Here is an 18629-nt window from a genome sequence, read left to right as displayed (position 1 = left end):
TTCTGCTGCCTCCAGACTGAGTCCTGCTGAGGTAGAGGGCCCAGGGCCGTGGCCTTGGGCAGCCTGGTGACCATGTGGCCAAGGTGGGCCGGGCCTCAGCCGGGAGGGGCCGAGGACAGGGCAGCGTGGCCCTGGCTGAGGAAGTCCAGAGCAGCCTCCGCTCCTGCCGCCTGGGGCCTGTGCCCCTGCCAGGGCCCCCTCCCTGCCCACTGCCGCCCTCGGGCACGGGGCCAGATGGGCGCCGCCGGCCTCAGCCGGGCTCGGGCTCGGAGGCCAGGGCGGCAGCTGCTACCGTGTTCAGCGGTCGGGGCCGCACAGGCTCGGGCTGCCCACACGTGTCACGGACACACTCCTGCACGGCTCAGCCAGGACCCACAGGCCGGCCTGAGGCACATCTGGGACCTTGCCGAGACCTCTGAGCGGCTCGCACGCCCGTGCCCCGGGGTCTGCCTGCCAAGGTCTGGGTCCAGGAGCCCCCGCCTCCACCTTCACTCCCCAAAACTGACACCGTGAGTCGGAAACGAAGCATCTTTAATTGATTCCCTGCCCCAACCCCCCTTGGCGGGGGGGTCTCCAAGCACCAAATCTGTGAGAATTGTGCCCCTCAGTCCCGGGGAAACAAGAAACCCCTGCCCGACGTTCACTGAGCCAAGACCACCCCCCATCTTTCCCCCTTGACCAGCCCCATGGGCTTCATTTCAATAAATAACCCCTAGAACAAAGCTTGGGGCCGAGGACCCTTACTGGGGTCCCAGCCCAGCGACACGCACAGGCCACTTCAGGCGGGAGGTCGGAAATCTCCAGGGGCGGAATATCTGAAATCAGGGTCAAAACGCACATAAAATGAGAGCCAGCGTGCATGCTGGGAGCGAATCCCCCCAGGCCTTGGTCGGATGCCCGATGGTCTCCCAGGATGCTGGCTCCTTCCATCAGGTAGAACTCCATTCGGTGTCACACAGCAACTGTCCCCTGCCTGGCGTTTCCACAGTCCGACACACCTAGGTCTTGACTCTGAATTCTGGGCAGGGGAGGGAGAGGGGGCCCCAGAAACCTGGGGAAGGGAGCATCTGGGGAAGGGGGCTGAGGCTTCCCAGGTACAGAGGAGTCCAGGGCAAGGCAGAGGAGTGAGGCTGCGAGCCCAGGTCACTGCCGGGCCCTGCCCCGGCGGGTACGGAGTGGACCTGTGGCTTGAGCCTGTGCCCGGGCCGCCTCGCCCATCTCCCTGCGGATGTCCCCAAGCGCTGTTGCCGGGGACTCCAGCAGCCTCTGGAAGAGGCTAGGCCGGCCAGCTTGTGGCTCCCGACATTGGAAGGTGACAGCTGTGCCAGCGTCGGCCTTCATCTCCCGAGAGAAGCCATCAGAGGAGCCATCAAAGCAGCGGCCGATGGCGATCTCCTTGGCCAGTCTCGGGCTCTGGTCGGTGACTGTGTAGACACCATAGTTGTGACCCAGAGGGTCCAGTGGTGCCAGCATGCTGAAGGCTGCAGGGTCGTCAGCCGGGGCGGATGGGGGGTGCCGGGCCAAGTAATCCCGCAGGAGCCCGTTGACCGCCACACGGCGGCAGCTGCCCTGGGGCATGATGGTCACCAGCGTCCTGTCCACCTGACGCTGGTCGAAGAGCATCCCGCTGCACTTGAACTCCACGCAGGCGGCGGACATGCTGGGGCGCTCGGGGTCTCGGACGCTGCGGGCATCCCGGAGCCCGTAGAGCTGGCCCCGGGTGCGCGGGTGGCTGCCCCCAGCGTTGTGCGCGCGGACCATGTACTCCTGGGGGCCCTGGATCTGCACTTTGAGGAAGCAGGCCCGGAACTCCTGGGGGTTGGGCCACCAGGCCAGAAGGTCTCCGGTCCAGGAGGCCGGTGCGCCCTCGCGGAACGGGACCACGTTGTACTCGTATTTGTCGGCCTCCACACGCGCGAAGCGGAAGTGGCTGGCGGTCACCGGGGCGTCCTGGCATTCCCGCAGGCTGCGCCACGGGTACACCGGGCCGTTGGCCTCGGCGGCGTCGCCCGGCCTGGGTTTCGCCAGGTTGATGCGGAAGCCGTTGCGTTTGAGCGCGGGGTCGTCGTGGTCGGTGCGCCGGTAACCCAGCCTGTCCAGGTAGGGCTGGGCCACGCCCACGGTGGCCGCGAGCGGGCGGGGCCGGGAGGGGGCGGGCTCCAGCTCCTCCCCGCCCAGGGTGGCGGTGACCAGGGCCGTGTAGGCGTCGGGCCGGTCCGCGTCGCAGAAGGCGGGGAGGCAGGCGCCGTTGGGGCCGGTGACCGCGCTGTCGAAGCGGCCCCAGGCACGCGGGTTGGCCGAGAAGCCGGGGGCGGGCTCCAGGTTGACCAGCGTGACCACCACACCCTCCACCTGCTCGCTGGGGGTGAACTTGTCGTTGGCGTAGGCGCGCACCTTCACGAAGCAGCGGCGGCGCTCGGGGACGTCCAAGTTGAACAGACGCCGCTCCCGGATCTCCACGTTGCCCACCAGGAAGACCCGCTCCTCCCGGCGGACCCGAGGGGCTGCCGCCCCCTCCCGCTGGAAGCCGCTCTCCTCCTCCCACAAGCCTGTGTCAGGGTTCAGCGACCACAGCTTCAGGGCCTCCACGTGGCCCGCCATGCGGATCTGGCCGGCGTTCACGCGCACCGCCACGGGCCCGGTCTGCAGCTGCTCCGCGGAGCCAGCGGCGCGGAGGTCCACCGAGAACATGCCATAGGTGCGCAGCGGGGCCAGCTCGCCGTCACTGTCCACAAAGCGCAGGTCACTGGGGGCGGCGGCCGCCGAGGTGAGATCTCGGGGGTCCACGAATGTCACCCGGGCCTCCACAGGCCCGGTGTAGGGCTCACCATCAGCTCTGCGGAAGGTTCCCGCTGGGAGGACCAGCTCGCCCAATGGGGCCTCGTCTTCCAGCTCCCCAAGAGGGATCGTGTTGCTCTCGCTGGCATCTAAGATGACAGGGGCTTTCTTCCGCATGGCCTTGACGTCGTGGTACACGCCGCCCCCTCGAGGGTCAAAAGGCAGGACGCTGACAGTGTCCACGAACTCCCCACTGGGGTCCACGAAAGTTACCACCAGCCGCTGGGCGGAGGGCGGCACCTCGATGGTGAAGTCACCCTGGTAGGAGGTGAATCCAATGGGCTCCTGGCCTAGCAGGATCTGGGCGAAGCTCAGGGGTTCCCCTGAGTCGGAAGCCAGCACACGTCCCCGTACCAGTCCCCGAGGGGGCAGACACTTCTGGCAGCCACACTCAGCCACCACCTTGACCGGGAGGACGTAGTTGGAACAGTGGATCTCCCTGCTCTCCAGGCGGCGAACAGAGCAGCAGCGGGAGCCGGCATCCCCACACCGGGGGCTGGAGTCTGCAGGGCTGGGGCAGAGGGTGTCGGGGCAGAGGCCCACATCCAAGTAGGTGGGGCCGCTGCCAGGCTGACCACAGTCCTCTGGGAGCTTGATCAGGTGCTCTCGGGGCTGGGGATTGCAGGCTGGCTGGCCTGGGGCTGCAGAGCAAGAAATCAATCAGATCAGAGGAAGAGGGAGGGCTCCATTTGAGTCCAAGTTTGGGGGCCTGGATTGGGGTCAGGGGCTCAACCCAGGGGCTCAGTGGGGGGCCTGGGATCCCACTCAGCAAGAAAAGAGAGCAGTCTAAAGTTGGGGCTCCATTTGGGGTTGAGTTTTGGCTGGTGTTAGGTCTCAGTTCAGTTTCAGGGCATGCTCAAGGTTGAGGGGCCGAGGGTACTCACCAAGCACCGTGAGGCGGGCGGTGCCCGAGCGCACAGTGCCTGCGTCATTCCATGCTTTGCAGTGGTAGGTGCCTGCCTGGTCTGGCCGCAGCCCCCGCAGCTCCAGATGGGCCCCGTACCTGTGTTCTCGCCTGTCCAGCAGGGTCCCGTTGTGGAACCTGGGTGGCAGGTGGGCAACACCATGGAGGCCCTTAGCATAGGGAGGGGGCTGCACCTGCCCCCGGCCCCACACTCAGCCCAGGAAGGTTGCAGAGCACCTTCCTCCCAGTCTCTGAGGCACCACATTCTCATGGGAAATCCAGTCAAACCACAAACCTGGGTGCAAGGCCCTTGCACAGGGGGCAGGGCACTCACCAGGAGTATTTCTTGGGCATGGGGGTGCCTGAAGCTTTGCAGCAGAAGGTTACGTTCTGTCCAGCCTCTCGCACTTGGGACTCAGGGTGCTTCACCAGGTAGGGCTTCTCTGGGGGCAAAGGTGGCAAAGGGGGTAATGATCCATCCCAGCTTCTCCCAACTACCCTTCCTCATGGCAGGGCCCCATCCTTCCCCTTCCAGGGATGCCCTATTTCACCTTTGCCTCTTCTGATGACCTCCACATTCAATTTCATCCCATGGCTGCTCAAAATGGTGCCTCATCTTTTTTTTTTTTTAATTGTAAGTAAGTTCCATGCCCAGTGTGGGGCTTGAACTCATGACCCTGAGATCAAGAATCACATGCTCTACCAACTGAGCTAGCCAGGTGCCCCAAGAGAGTGCCCCCCCCCCTTTTTTTAAGGAGAAAGAGAGTGTGTGAGCAGGGAGGGGCAGAAGGAGAAAGAGAATCTTAAGCAGGCTCCATGCTCCCTGTGGAGCCCAACTCGGGTCTCAACCTCATGACCCAAGCCAAAATCAAGACTCACTTAACTGGCTGAGCCCCCCAAGTGCCCCAAGATGGTGCCCCATCTTAATGCTTCCCTCTGCAGGTCCCTGTCTCACCTTGCACCTTCTCCAATGTCTCACGTTTTATTCATTCCCCCAATGACACCATATTTAGTGGTATGCCTTCTCCAATGTCCAAGTCACATCTTATTTCTTCCCCAGTGACCTCATGCTGCATCACATCCTCCAAAGTACCTGGCGTCATCCAGAATTTCCTTCTTAGTTTCTCAGCCCCCTCATCCTCCTTGCCACGAGGCACTTACCCAACTTATTAAGGACAACAGTGACCACAGCAGAGATGGAGCCATTGGCCTGGGCCTGGCCCAGGCCTGCAGAGAAGCCATCCATTTGGGCACTGACGTTGGCCCGGCTACTGGCACAGACTCCAGGCATCCGGAAGGTTCCATGGGCATCAGTGATGGCCACAGAGCCAGACCAGTCTCTCAGGGAGACCCTGGCTCCTGGCAGTGGACGCCCAGATGGGGTGACCACCGAGCCCAGAAGGATGTGGTCAGGGCACCTGCAGGTCTTGGAGCTGCACCCTGGAGGACACAGGGAGGCAGAGGGACAGGGGAGCCTCTTCGTCCCCTCCTGGGGAAGGCCTTCCACTCAATCACTCAGCAAAGATGCCTAGACATTCCCCTTTGTGCCCCTCAGAGGCCTCAGCATGGCCCTGCTTGGAACAGCCCCTAATGTGAGTGGGGATACGTGGTTGAGCAGTCAGAACTGGGGCAGGGGGAGGGACCTGGGATCCAAAGGGATGGCGGAAATGCCCTGGAGGAGGGGGCAGGAGAAGTGACTCTCACAGGACAGAGAGGCTCCTTCCAGCAGAGGAAAAAATGCCCAGCAGGGGCTGGGGGCCCTGCTAGGCATTGGGTCTTGGGCTCAGAACATCTCCCTCCCCTCCCAATCCCGCGGTTTCTCCATAAAATGGAAAATTCCGCTGGAAACTTCAGGGCAGAGGCGTCAGGAGGGCAGAGCCAGGCGGGGTAGGGTGGGGACCCCACTACCCCATTGGCCACCGTGCTCCCCCACCCTGCCATGGGCTCTGTGGGCGCAGTCTCCAGACCGTGTTTGTGGAGCCCAGGCGGATCGGAATTTCCAGTCGCGTCCTGGCTGGCCTGGTGTCTGGCCCTGGGAGGGCTTGGGCATGGTGTCTGCCAGGGTGTGAGCGCGTGTCCGCGTGGGCGTGGGGGACGGGCGGCGGCTGTGAATGCCACGCGTGTGCACCACGAGTGCGTGAGCCAGCTTGTGTGTGTGTCCACGTCCACCAGGATATACACACACTCGGCAGCGCACCCAAGGTAATGCCCACTTGGATTTGCACACGCCTGGATGCGACCTCAAGGCGTCCACCGATCCAGATGTACACATTCACCAGCGCTCCTCGGGGGGCCCAGAAGGGAAAGAAGGGCCGGTCCCCCATGTGATCCAAGTTCTGGCTCTCCAGGACCCGCCTCTTCCCTTCAAGCCCCGCCCCATCAGGCTCCATCTCAACCTGCCTCTCCCGTCTAGGTACCCCTCGCAACAGGGCGCCTCCCTCCACATCCAGGCCCGCCTCTAACTCAGCACTTTCCTCCAGGCCCCATCCCTCCTACCTGGACATGTTGGGCGTACACACTTTTGAGCCTCCAGGGGACGCCCCGGACATGCATCCCCCGCCGGGCTTGGGCAGCGGCGGCGGCGCAAGCGACGGCCTGGCCCGCAGCTCCCTGAACAGGGACCCCACGGGCCCCACGCGCCCCACGTGGCCTCTGCGGTAAGGGTGGAGAGGGGGGAAGGTGAGGCGGCCGCCCACCCCAGGGACTGCGCCTCCTTGGAAATCTGGTAACAATGTGGGACTGCAGGACGCCCCCCGCCAAGTTCACCCGAGGGTGGGTATCCCCCAGACAAAAGCCCTGCCCACTGCCCCCATCGGTTGTCCCCCAGGCGCACCTGTCGAAGGCGCAGTTGAGGTACCGCCCCTCTTCCCCCAATCCCAGATAAGCTCCCCAAAGTTAGGCTTGCTGTTCTCCCTGCGTCATTCACATATTTGGGGTCAAAACACGCCCCCACAGAACGGAGCTGTGACAGATGAGCAAATGAGGGCAGCGGGAGGGAGATGAGCTCCCGGGGGCTCCTTCCTGTTCCCTACCTGGGCCCCTATTGGCAGCCCCTCCTTTCCAAAGCCCCGCCCCTGTCTTATCCTGCCGGCTCCTGGGGCTCTGCAAAAGGACCCCGCCTCTTTCTAACCACGCCCACATCCACACAGCCTTGCCCCCTCCTCCAGTACCACCCATTCAGGCTCCACCCACCTATGAACCATCCCGGCCAATCCCCACTCTCTCCTCAGCGTGACGGCTCTCGAGCCCGCCCCCTCCCTAGCCCCGCCCATCCCAACACAGGCCCCGCCCTCACCGAGCGGGCAGCGGAAGCGCACGTGGTAGTTGGAGCAGCGGCGGCCGCGGGGCTGCTCGCGGTTGAGGCACCAGAAACCTCGCGTGGGGTTCAAGTGCACGCGCTCGCCTACAGTGGACGGCAGGGCCCAGTCCGTGGTGCGCGCCTCTAGCGCCAGCGGCCGCGGGCACACGCGCGCTGGTCCGTAATAGAAGCGGATGGCAGCCAGGCTCTCAAAGTCTCCATCGCCGCCGGGGTGGTCCACGTTGAACCAGGACGTCCACTCGCTGGCCTCTGCGGGCACCGCACGCGCTGGGACCCGGGTCGCAGCCTGTCGGGCCCCATCAGTGCATGCAGGGGCCCGGGAAGCTGCCTGCCCACCCCCATCTCCGAGGTAAGGGCCTTACCCTGCTTTCTAAAACGGTCACCCCACCCCCAGTGAGCACGGGCTAACCCAGCCCGCCCATGACCCCGCCCAGATCCAGGTTCCTCTCGGGCAGAAGGAGCTATAAAGGGATCACGGGAGGTTGGCCTCCCCTAGCACCAGCCCCAGTTATGCTGCCCAAATCTTGAGCTTGCCCATGGGTGCAAGCTGACATTTTGCCACGCTGACATCTTGCCACTGTCTCACCAGTCCCCAACCTTAGAATTGAACCTGCCCCCCACCTCAGAATTCAAAACCCCTGAGGTGTGAAGAGATACAAGGGCAGCAGGAGGAGTGGGGTCTGAGACCAGCCCTTGCTGCGGCTTTCTGTCGCCTGGCCGCTCCAGGTAGAGCCAGCTGGCCTTGCTCACTGCCTGGCTGAACCCACCAGGCTACCTCTGTTCCACAGAAGCCACAGGTGGGGAGGGTCTGGCCTTCCAGAGGTCAGATTCTGCTTCCATCATCACCGCCCCCCAAGGGGGTGCTCACTCCTTTTCTGACTCGAGAGTGACTTTCCCAGCTAGGAAACTAGAGACCTAGCTTCCAGAACCAGAGGTCTGGAATCTACTGAAAGCAGCCTACATGGTGCTTCCAGTAGGGGGAAGGAAGCACCCCCTACACACACTACATTGGTTTCCTCCTTGACAAACAGCCTGGACTCTCACCCCTCTGCCCCTAAAATTTAGACCTCTTGGGACACCTATGCCAGAGGCCTCAATGTCCGGGGACCAGGATGGTTCTGGGCCCTTCTACCCCTTGTGTCCCCTCCTCACATGACCACACCAGCCAGAGCTCACACAGTGAATCCACAGCAGAGCTAGGACTTGGACCCAGGATGACTCACCTTCCCAGTCCTCCAGGGCTGGTGAGGGCTGTCCAGGGCGCAGTGATGGACCTTCAAAGCTCCAGGCAGTTGCTGTGGGCTCCTCAGGGGAGGTGGTGACTATGGAAGGAATGAGGAGTGGGGGGAAGGAAGCAGGCTGATGGGGACTTCTGTGAGCTGCTTCTGTGCGACGTGCTGTCATTATCATCCCCATTTCACAGGGAAGAAAATTGAGGCTCTAGAAGCTAGAACCTAGCTCTGGCTAAGGAATGCAGGACCTCCCCCTACCCCTTCCAGGAAGCCTCCCTGTGACCCCTACCTCCAACCTCCTGCAGCCCCATCCCTCCGTCTCCCCTGGCCCAGATGCCATGGGCTGGGTAAGTCTATGTGTCTGCTCTGCTCCCCTGACCCGGTTCTCCCCAAATGTGCTCGGTGGCCATGAGCTCAGTTGGCTGTGCCTCTGCCCTCGGTTGAGCTGCATTCCCCTTCATCCATTTGCTGGCTGGAAGTCCCTCCCTCAGTGCACCTTCCATCCCTTCACTTGGGGCCCAAGCTGCCACTGGGAAGTCTTTGGAATCTAGTCTGGCTTCTCTGACCTCGAGTTATCTAAGATAGCCAGGCTAGACTGCGACTCTGACAAGTCCCTTCCCTGTGTCTCAGTCTCCTCATCTGAGAAGTAGATCCAGTGCCCTCTCCACTGAGTTTTCCAGAGAGGGATGGCATGTGTGAGAAGAGTTATGTGAGAGGGGACGGCTCTGACCCCTTATTCCTGGGCCAGGACCAGGTGCTTCAGCATCCAAACGCTAGGGCTGAGACAGGCCAGGCCTCCTGTAGTCCCCGGGACCCAGAGGAGCCTAAGGTTCATATCCATACTCCAAGTGCCCCTACTTCTCTTTGAGGAGGGAAGAGAACAGAGAGGTTTCCTCCGTCCCCCCCACCCCGTTGTTGGTCCCAAGGACCCATCTCCCCGACGCCCCCTCACTCCACTCCCGGGCTGACGAAGGGGGACCCAGGCCTGCGGATGCGAGCGGATCCCTCGGTGCTCTCTCCCGGAGGGGCTGCAAGCCAGGCCGGCTGCCAGGGCGCCTAGGGGCCTGGGCTGGGGTCAGGGGGCGCCTCACCTCGAGCCCCCGCCAGGTGCGCGGCGGCGACCAAGAGGCAGAGTAGTGGCGACAGTGACGCCATGGCCGAGTCCGGGCGTCCGAGGGAGGGTCTGGGCTCCGCGGCGCGCGCGGATCTGACTCCCGCGGGTCTGGCGGCAGCTGGGGCTGAGGGTGGGGGCGGGAGGTGCCCGCAGGCCACGCCCCGTCCAGGCCACGCCCCGTCCGAGCGAAGCTCCTGGCCTGGGTGACTTCGGTGCGCTAGCAACCTCTCCGGGTCGCCCCCTTCGGTGCGTCCGGCTGTGCCTCCGCCCTCAGGCTGGCCTGCGTCCCCCCCTCCCCGCACAACCCCTCCCCCCGTTGCCAGCTGGAAGTCCCTCCCTCAACCCACTCTCCATGCTCCACCTTGGGTCCCAAACTGCCTGTGGGACGTGCCTCTCTTGGACTCGAGCCTGAAGCTGCCCAAACACGCTTCAGGCAGCCCTTGAGGCGGCGAGAAATCCTCCATCGGGTCTAACTCCAATCCTATTGGCGTTAGGCCACCCCGAGCAGGCTGGAAGTCCCACCCTGAATCTACCCTCTATTCTTCTGGCGCTAGTTTTCTCGGCCAGCGGGAAGTCCCACTCGATGACTACCCTCCATCCCTCCAGCCTGGGCTCTGGGGCACGGTGGCAAATCCCTTCCCGAGTTTGCCCACCCGGGCGGCGAACCCGGCGCACAGAGAAGGAGGAGGCGAGGTGGTGGTGGGACGTCTGTTTATTGGCGCGGGTCCAAGCCGCCAGGACGCGGGTGGCGGTCACAGCGCCGCGACGCAGTCGGTGCCCGTGTATCCCGGCAGGCGGAGAGCGAACTTTCGGCGCACGTCGTCGGGCACGAACCTGCCGGCCACGAAGTGGTGGCGGCCGGAGAAGCGGCCGGCGCAGCGCTTGGGCGCGGCGAGCGATACCAGCACGTCGGGGCGGAGCCCATCCTCGGTGTCGCCGCCGCCGGTCTCCGCGTCCCAGCCTGAGGGAGGAGGGGCGGGAGGGGGAGGGAATCGGGAGCTGGGAGGGGTGCTTGCCTTCAGAAGAGAGAGTTTTGCCTCCTCACCACCCACTTCCCCTTCCCCATCAGACCCAGCCTCTGCTCTCTGACACGTGAGTCTTGGTCAGACCTGCCTTCCCACAGAACTGGGCCTCTGCCCTCAGACCAGCGTCTCCCCTAACTTGGAGATGTTTCCCTCTTCCTCTGACCAGAGCGTCTGCACGCATACTTTTCTGTCCCTGCTCCCATCATGCTACTAATTTTTCTCCTCCATTTGACTCAGCCTCTGCCTTCAGACTACATCATTTCCACTTCCTGCCCTTTCCCAGTCAGACCATGCCTCTGCCTTCTGACCCAGCATCTGTCCCCATTCCTCCCTCCCTGTCAGTCTTGAGCTTCCGCACTTAGATTCGAGCCTCTTTCCACCCAGGCTTCCTAGCCAGCCTTCCCCCTCTGACCAGATCCCCCCTCTCCATCCTCAGAGGATGACTTGCCTCCATCCTCAGGCAGGTGTCCGCCATAAGATCTGTCTCCTTACTCCCGGTCCTTGCCTCTGACAGAACATGGCCTGAGTTTTCATCATCCTTACCCAACCTGAGTGTTCATCAACCTTCTGACTAGAGACTCTTCCCTCTGACCTGACATGTCTGTCTTTGCCCTCAGACTCGATCTGGCCTTTTGACTTGACAGGACCCCACCCCTCCCTCACGGTGCCCTAGCCTCTACCACCTCTCAAATGAGCCTCTACCTTCAGATTAGGGGGTCTTGCCTTCTCCCGTGCCTCTGACCAGAGTCTGGAGCCACTAACTAAAAGCCTCCTCCCTCTGGGGGCGCCTGGGTGGCGCAGTCGTTGAGCGTCTGCCTTCGGCTCAGGGCGTGATCCTGGCGTTATGGGATCGAGCCCCACATCAGGCTCTTCCGCTATGAGCCTGCTTCTTCCTCTCCCACTCCCCCTGCTTGTGTTCCCTCTCTCGCTGGCTGTCTCTATCTCTGTCAAATAAATAAATCTTAAAAAAAAAAAAAAGCCTCCTCCCTCTGACTTTAATCCTTCCTTCTGTGACCCTAGTGTCCACCCTCGGACCAGACAGCCCATCTCTTCATAGCTAACCCCCTGCTCTGTGGCACCCTGCTGGGATGGCCCTGAGGTCTTGCAAGCTGGGGGACATCCCCCTGAGTGTGGCCACCCCCGTGGAGGGTCCGGCTGGCCAGCAGCTGTTTGTTCCGTCTGCCCGTCGCCTAATGGCTCCAACAGGCGTGGGGCGGCGGCCAGGACGGGTGAGGCTTTTGCCGAGTGAGCTCACGTCTGCCCAGGCAACTGGGCCAGGGTGGGCAGCGGGCATGTTCGGCTTGGGGTGGGGGTGGGGGGGACATGGGATCACCTGGGCAGCAGCCTCGGTCTTCCCTATCTGAGCAGCCTCGGTCTTCCCTATCCCTTCTGCCCCTCCTCCCTCACCCAGAGTGCATGAGCCATCCATGATAGGGAAACTGAGGCTCAGAGGCAAGCTAGGGCCACCAGAAGCTGGGGTACAGAGGGCCCCCACCCAAGCCCCCAACATGCCCCCCCCCCGCCTGGCATGCCTGAGGGAATGTCCAGGCTCACAAGGGGGATGGACAGCAGCTTGAGTGTGGCCAGCGCCCGCGTGCAGGGGCCCCCGATCTCTCCCGGCTGCACGCCAGGGCCCAGCACAGCGTCCACCACCAGCCCGTAGGCATCGTTGATGAGCTGAACCTGAGAGAGAAGGCAAGGTCAGGGGGCGGCCTTTGGGCACCGTCCCCCACTTCCCCCCTCACTTGCCACCAAGCGCTGACCTCCGTGGGCAAGTAGGACAGGAAGGGGATGTCCATCTTCTCACACTGGGTAGTCAGGTCCCGGTGCAGCAGATCCAGGGAGCGTGTAGGGTAGAAGATGGTCGGTTCGTACTCCTGGGGGGGGGGGGCATAGAAAGGAGTCAGCACTGGGGCCCTTGCAGGCTTCCTGCTGGGCCTGGGCCCCCAGACCTGGATACCAGGCAGCAGACCCTGCCTGCGGCAAGCACTGGGCTTGTTCTGTAACCTTTCCAGCCTCAACGTCCCCCTGGGACACTATCAAGAGGAGGGAGCAATTTCTGCAGGGACAGAGTCGAGGGGGTGACCCTAAGAGTCCGAGGGGGTCCTTGCTACTCACAAACATGCGGAGGTGCCGGGCACAGACCAGCCCCACTGCCCCGTTCTGCTCTGGGCCACACACGACCAGCACTGTCCTCTGCTTCCGGGAGAGAGTAGGCAAGGGGAATACCTGGCAGGGGGCACAGCAAAGGCAAAGGCATGATGTCTGGAATTCCTCCTTGTTCAGGTGGGGAAACTGAGGCCTAGAGTAGCAGGAGGGATGGGCATGGGCCTAGAGGCAATAGAACAGGAGGAGAGGCATTCTGGGCAAAGAGCATGGCCTCTGGGGGCCTCGGGTTCCTCCTCGGAGATGCAGAGTCCCTGCTTCAGGCTCTGCCAAGCTAGAGGAGGAAAACGTGCCTTCTGCCACCACCCGGCGCCGAGTGTGGTTTGTTTATTCTCGGCCGGAGTTGCAGACATTCTTCCACCTTTTTCCACCGCAGTGGCTGCCCCTCCCCCGCCGGCGTTGCCAGGCCTCAGCCCCTCCCAGAGGCCCCAAAGCTGGGGGTGGGGTGTGGGGGGGTACTTTTCCAACCAAGTTGCCCTGTCTGTCTCCATCTGCCTCTTCCATCACCTATCTCTCTTTCTCTTTATCTCTAACTCTCTCTGTATGTCTGTCCCCATCTGTCTCTCTGCAGTCTTTCTGTGCCTGCATCTCTGTGTCTCTCTTTGTCTCTGTCTCTATCTCCCAGACTCTCTGGGCTTATGCATCAGTCTCTGTAACATAGGAGTTCAGAACACAGGTGTTCCAGTCTCGGCCCTGCCCTGACTCTCTGCATGGCCTCAGCCCCCTCTCCTCTCCCAACCTCCCTTGGCCTCTATCAACTGGGAATGACAATGGCACTGACAGGCTCACAGGGCCTCTCTGAGACCAGGGGCCCCAGGGGGCCTGGCTGTACCCTAACCTCCAACTGCACAGAGAGCTAGGTATTCCTTTGTCTCTTCCCCAAGGTCTCAGCGAGGTCCTGCCCCACCTTGAGGGTGCCTGCGACCCCACCATGCCGGGCCCAGAGCCCGAGACCGGAGACCAAGGGAGGGTAATGCTGTCTGGGCTGGCTGGGACTGAGGGCCTTCTAGACAGACTTGGGGCTTTCAGGGCAAAACCAAACAATGTTTGGTCAGCAAGGGCCAGGCAAGAGTTTACTACGCTGGGTTTACTTTTGGGGCTTTACTTGTCATCATTTCCTTCTCCTGCGGGAGCTTCACTCAGGATATGTTTCATTTGGAAATAGGAACGTTTAAAAAAAATACTGAGCCTACATAAAGAAAGAAATTGTGTTTGAAAGAAGTCTGCAGTGGGGGCAAGAAGAGGAAGACGGAGGAAGAGAAAGGTTACGTGCTGGAGCCCTGACACCATCAGGCACTTCTCTAAGGCATTTTTGTTTATTAACTGGTGTCAGTTTATTACGCTTGCTTTGGAGGAGGAAACAGGCCCACGGTTGGACACCGTGGCCAAAAGAACTGGGAGGCAGCATCGTCATTGCTTATTACTCTCTTGTCCCTTGGAGGCACCTCGAAGCTGGGGCTTTGCCCCGGATCCAGACACAGCTCTGCTTACTTACCCCCTGGGACCTACCCTTCGCAGGCCACTCCCTGCCTCTGGGCCTCAGTTTCCCCATCTGCAGTGTGGGGTTATTTGGAGGTCCTCAGCCTGCAGGAACCGATGTCTCCCTTACTGGGATGCAGGAGATGGCAGAGACGGGTGCTCACAAAGGGCCCCAGGAGCATCCCACAGCAGCCTGTCTCTGCTTCCCAGCCTGCAAATCTCTGGGGACCCCGATCTCTGCCCTGACCCTCACTGACACGTGGGGTCTTGGGTCCCTGCCTGGTCTAGACCAGTGATGAGCCTCTCTAGGCCTCAGTTTCCCCATCTGAGTGATGGGCTGGAGTAGCCGCACACAAAATGGGGCTTCTCAAGTCGTGGACCATTCTGGCCACCTGGGTCATGCAGCTTAGGACTCGGCTCTGGTGGCCTGGCCATCTGGATGGGGTCAAGCTCAAGGATCAGGGATCAGATACCTTGGTCACAGCCACAGCACTAGCATGGCCACACAACTCCACCAGCTGCTGCCGCCCAAAGCGATAATCCTCCAGCAACTCCCGCTCCAGGGCGGCCGCCTCCGCAGTGCTGGGGGACAGAGTGGGGAGAGACGCTCAAAGACACAGAGAGAGAAAGACTTAGAGAGAGAGGCTTAGATGGAACCAGTAACGTTCCACCAATGTTCCCAGCCAGACCCTAGCGCCACCCCCAACCTCAGTTTCCCCGTTAGACGTGCATGCGATTGAACGGAGCGGCGGAAGGTTTAAGCGGAAGCCCAAAGCACGGGCGCCCTCTGGCGGTCGAGGAACTCGTGGTGGCGCATGTTGGTTTCATTGCCCCCAAGCGTGGGAGACGAGCCTCGCCCAGATGCGCCCACCCCCACCGCGGAAATAACCCGGAACGAGGAATGCGGCGTGAACGACTGATGAGGGTGGTGGGCGAATTTCATGCAGTGGAAAACCCTGAGCAAGCTGCAGAATACTGGAGGGGGCAGACGGGGCTGGGGGATGAGGCGCCTGAGCGAGGTGGATTTTGAAGGCTGCAGAGCAGTTTGGTGGCTCGTTTAGGGAGGTGGATGTGGAGCCCACAGCTCTCAGACCTATCGGTGACCCTTCAATAATCGTGGCCAGAGAGATGGGGCTTACTCATGTGATGTGGAGGTCTGCCATCAACTCACTGAGTGACTGGGATCTGTCACATCTAAGTTTTGCTTCCTCTTTTGCAAAAGTAAAGGCGGGGTCGGCTAGATCAATTCCAAGGCCCATTTCAAAATGCAAACATGGGCTGCATTACTTAACAATTAAGAATTTTAAGATAATGACAATCAAGTGTTGGACGCTTCTAAGAGCAGGGACCAAGCTAGCTCTGGCTTAGGGGACTTCTAGCGGGCATGTGCTTAGTGGCTGCAGAGAAGGACAGCTGGCATTGAAGATTGGAAGTGGTCCTCACTCCAGAATCAGGGGTTGGGGCAGCTGGGCAGGGTTTATGACCAATGCCAGCTTCCCCTAGCAGGACTCTTTCCTGCTGGGGAAGGGCACCTACCCCCAGCTCGGGAGACCCTAGCAAGTATAGTGGTAGCAGTAGGCCCAGAAGAACATTCAACCACTCAGAGAAGCCAAGTGGCTTGCCCAGGGTCATGCAGGAAGCAAGTGAGTAAACAGACTTCTACCATTGGTGTCTATCTCCAGAGCCATACAGGATGCGAGCAAAGAAGCAGAGGCAGACCTACAGATAACAGGTTTCTTGGGATGAATCTTTAGGTTCCTTCAATTCTGTGAGCAGGAGACCACAACCTTCCGGCCAATTTTGCAGCATGATCAGGCCGGGCCGCAGGAGGGGCATAGGTAAGGAAGGAAGACTGCTGTGGGAGGGGGGATCAGGGAGGGCTTCCTGGAGGAGCTGGCCTGGAGCACTATGAGAGGTAATCCACATGGAAGAACAGTGAGGGCCAAGACCCTGTAGTGGGAATGAGCCTGGCAGATTTGAAGGGACAGAAGTGAGGCCAGTGTGGCTGGAGCCAAGCCAGGCAAACTGAGAAACGGGGTCAGAAAGACACTTTGGGGGCCCACACACATGGGGGAGATGGAGGCTTAGGGCAGGGAGGACACATGCCCTGAGTCACCCCAGCAACCAGAGCCAGATTCAACCCCAGCTGACTTCAGATAAGGTTGAAGGACAGTGGGGCAGATGAAGAGCAATCCCAGGGCAGGCTGGCCCAGGTCCCGGTAAAGAACATTGGAGAAGGTGTGTTTGGAAACGTGACTCATTCCTCCACCTTCATCTGTGACAGCTCTGGCTGCTGCCCCCACAGGAGGGGGAGGGGAGGATGAGAAGGGTGGGAGGACTACCCATTCCTCTTCTTCCTCTGTCCCAAAGTTTTGGCCTCCGGCCACCACTTGGAACATCATCTTCCTGCCTAACTGGTCATTAGAGTGATAATGGGGAGGATGGTCCAGGCTAGGAGCCTGGGGGTGGGGATGCTGGCAGCTCTCGGTGGGGTGTGATGGGAATTAGGGCCGGTGGGGGAGTGGGAGGGGGCAGGGCCACTGTGGGACTGGGCGGGCGGGGGGGCTCAGCTATGAGGTGCCTCTTGCTTCTCCCAATGTCAGTCCCCAGATGAGAGGAACTGCGAGGGGCAGGATTTCCCCGAGAGCATAAATGCTGAGGTGACCTGCTTTCAAAGGAACTGGGGCCAGGTTGCCCATGCCAGACCCTCCCTGCCCTCTTGGCTCCACCTGCTTCTCCACCTTCAGGCCTCTGCCCACCAGCCCACCATCATTGCTCACCTGGCTGCCTACAGTCTCATGGCCCCCAAATTCCTCAACATAAGAGCCAAGGAGGCTTTAAAAACTTGAACACCAGATCACATCGCCACTTGTCTCATACCTGCTTATGGCTCCCCAATATTCAGAGAATATTCAAATTCCTCACCACACCTACACGCCCATTATGTTTCTAACCTCATTGTCTCCTCTCTCCTTGCTCTCCGCGTTCCACTCCTACCCACCCCACAGTGCCCCATCACTCCTCAGTTGGCATTTGAGACCCCGCACAACTGGTCCCAGCATCCCCCATCCCAGGTGAAATCACAGCTCCAGCTTCCTTATGTCTACGATGTGCTGGGTCTACAGGCTCAATCTGGACATCAGCCAGTCACTGGACAGTATCTGCCCTGAGGGCCTGAGTGGATAGTGGGCAGAGGATGACAGACAAGGGGATGTCAGATAAATCTGGTTTACACTGAGGTTCACAACCCTGCTTGGGGTCCCAGGTCACAAGGGCTTAGAGGACACAAGATAACTCAGGATGAGGTGGGAGACACAGCCAGAGTTGCCAGCTCCAGACCCCAAATCCAAACTACTGGTCAGTGGCCCATGTGTTCAAAAATCGCCCTAGCCTTGGCTAGGCAGTGGCTTCCGTCCCCAGGCCTCAGTTTCCTTCTCTGGTCAAGGAGACAGTAGCAGGTGGGCCACCAAGAGGGGTGTGAACGTTTGAGGAGCTAAGAGCTCAGCTCTTCCCAAATGGGGAACGAAGGGTGAGCTCCAGGGTCCCTAGGACAGATGAAAGGGGAGGTGGGCCTGGATTGGGTTGAGGGGTGATGGGAGAGCTACTAGCAGTGCAGCTGAATGATTCACTCAGGGGTGAGCCTGAGGCAGATGCAGTTTCCCTGGCAACGCAGCTTAGGAGGCGTTGGCAGCAGCAGGCTGCAGGCTTCGTCTCTTCAGCAAAATGAGGGGTGGGCCTCGGAACCCCCCAGGCCCCATCCTGGCCATGCCCCTGCCCCTGATCCATCCTGCCCATGAGACCCCCTCCCAGCCATCCCCTGCCCATGATGCGCCCCGCTCCGGGCTGCATCCCTGCCACCGTCTTTGGCATCTCCATCCCTGGCTGACCTGAGAAACCGCCGCTCCTCGGGAGCCTCCGCGGGGTCCGGGCGGGCCGCGCTGCTCATGGCCGAGGTGAGCGGGTGCGCGTAGCCCGGCTGCCAAGCCACAGCCTTTTAAGAGCATCCCAGGGCACGGGGGCCTCCTCCCCTCCCACCCTGTGCATTCGCCAATCAGGCGGCGCCGCGAAGGCGCTGCGCGCGGCCATTGGCTGGCGGGGGCAGGCCGACTTAACCCTTTCGTGCCAGGAGTGGAGCTGCCTTGGGAATGGAGGGAAACGAAGCCTGGACAGGTAGCTATGGACAGTTAGCGACCCCCATAATGGGGTCCTGGCCTGGGAGCCAAGGGACCCGCCTCTGGTACCCCTCCATCCCATGCTCTGCTCTTTAGGTCCCCCACTCACTGATGTGCCCAGGCTGTGGGGTTGGGGGGGTAACCCCAGCCTCGACCCAGGTGGGGGTGTGGGGGGGTGCTGCTGACAAGAAGGGTTCGACAGAGGTAGGAAAATCCAGGCGTATTTGTGAGCCAAGGCTGATGGATCCAGGGGCAGTCTCCAGGTAGGTTCTGAGGCCACCCCACCTGGCGTCTTCTGCAGAGTCCCCAGGTCTAGACTCTACGTCCCCAGGCCATGTGTAACCCAGTGGTGCCCCACTCGCCAGTCGCTCAGTCGTGGG

At 61.2% G+C, this 18629-nt stretch overlaps 2 protein-coding genes across 2 annotated transcripts; both read right to left on the bottom strand.

The window, feature by feature from the left end:
- Positions 1-529: 529 nt before the first annotated feature.
- CILP2 (cartilage intermediate layer protein 2) lies at positions 530-9542 on the bottom strand. Its single transcript, XM_026500619.4, has 8 exons — positions 9385-9542; positions 8285-8383; positions 7038-7310; positions 6239-6394; positions 4904-5182; positions 4077-4185; positions 3723-3880; positions 530-3479 (listed from the first exon to the last, which is right to left on the bottom strand). The coding sequence occupies exons 1-8, from the start codon at positions 9446-9448 to the stop codon at positions 1144-1146; spliced, it is 3474 nt and encodes a 1157-aa protein (XP_026356404.2). The 5' UTR covers positions 9449-9542; the 3' UTR covers positions 530-1143.
- A 560-nt stretch (positions 9543-10102) lies between these two features.
- On the bottom strand, positions 10103-18522 carry YJEFN3 (YjeF N-terminal domain containing 3). The gene is made up of 6 exons (XM_026500616.4): positions 17965-18522; positions 14551-14659; positions 12551-12661; positions 12196-12309; positions 11965-12115; positions 10103-10368 (listed from the first exon to the last, which is right to left on the bottom strand). Exons 1-6 carry the CDS (start codon positions 18021-18023, stop codon positions 10160-10162), a joined length of 753 nt encoding a protein of 250 aa, XP_026356401.1. The 5' UTR covers positions 18024-18522; the 3' UTR covers positions 10103-10159.
- Positions 18523-18629: the final 107 nt, after the last annotated feature.

This window comes from Ursus arctos, unplaced genomic scaffold (assembly GCF_023065955.2).
Source record: "Ursus arctos isolate Adak ecotype North America unplaced genomic scaffold, UrsArc2.0 scaffold_14, whole genome shotgun sequence".
NCBI lineage: Eukaryota > Metazoa > Chordata > Mammalia > Carnivora > Ursidae > Ursus > Ursus arctos.
This window is presented reverse-complemented; position numbering and strand designations above follow the sequence as displayed.

Coding starts and splice junctions, on each gene's coding strand:
- YJEFN3 (XM_026500616.4), bottom strand. CDS start 18,023: ATGAGCAGCGCGGCCCGCCCGGACCCCGCGGAGGCTCCCGAGGAGCGG. Junction 12,662..14,550: donor GTGCTGTGGCTGTGACCAAG/GTATCTGATCCC, acceptor GCCCCCTGCCAG/GTATTCCCCTTGCCTACTCT. Junction 12,116..12,195: donor TGTCCTACTTGCCCACGGAG/GTCAGCGCTTGG, acceptor CTTCTCTCTCAG/GTTCAGCTCATCAACGATGC.
- CILP2 (XM_026500619.4), bottom strand. CDS start 9,448: ATGGCGTCACTGTCGCCACTACTCTGCCTCTTGGTCGCCGCCGCGCAC. Junction 8,384..9,384: donor GCACCTGGCGGGGGCTCGAG/GTGAGGCGCCCC, acceptor TTCCTTCCATAG/TCACCACCTCCCCTGAGGAG. Junction 6,395..7,037: donor GCGCTTCCGCTGCCCGCTCG/GTGAGGGCGGGG, acceptor CCCTTACCGCAG/AGGCCACGTGGGGCGCGTGG.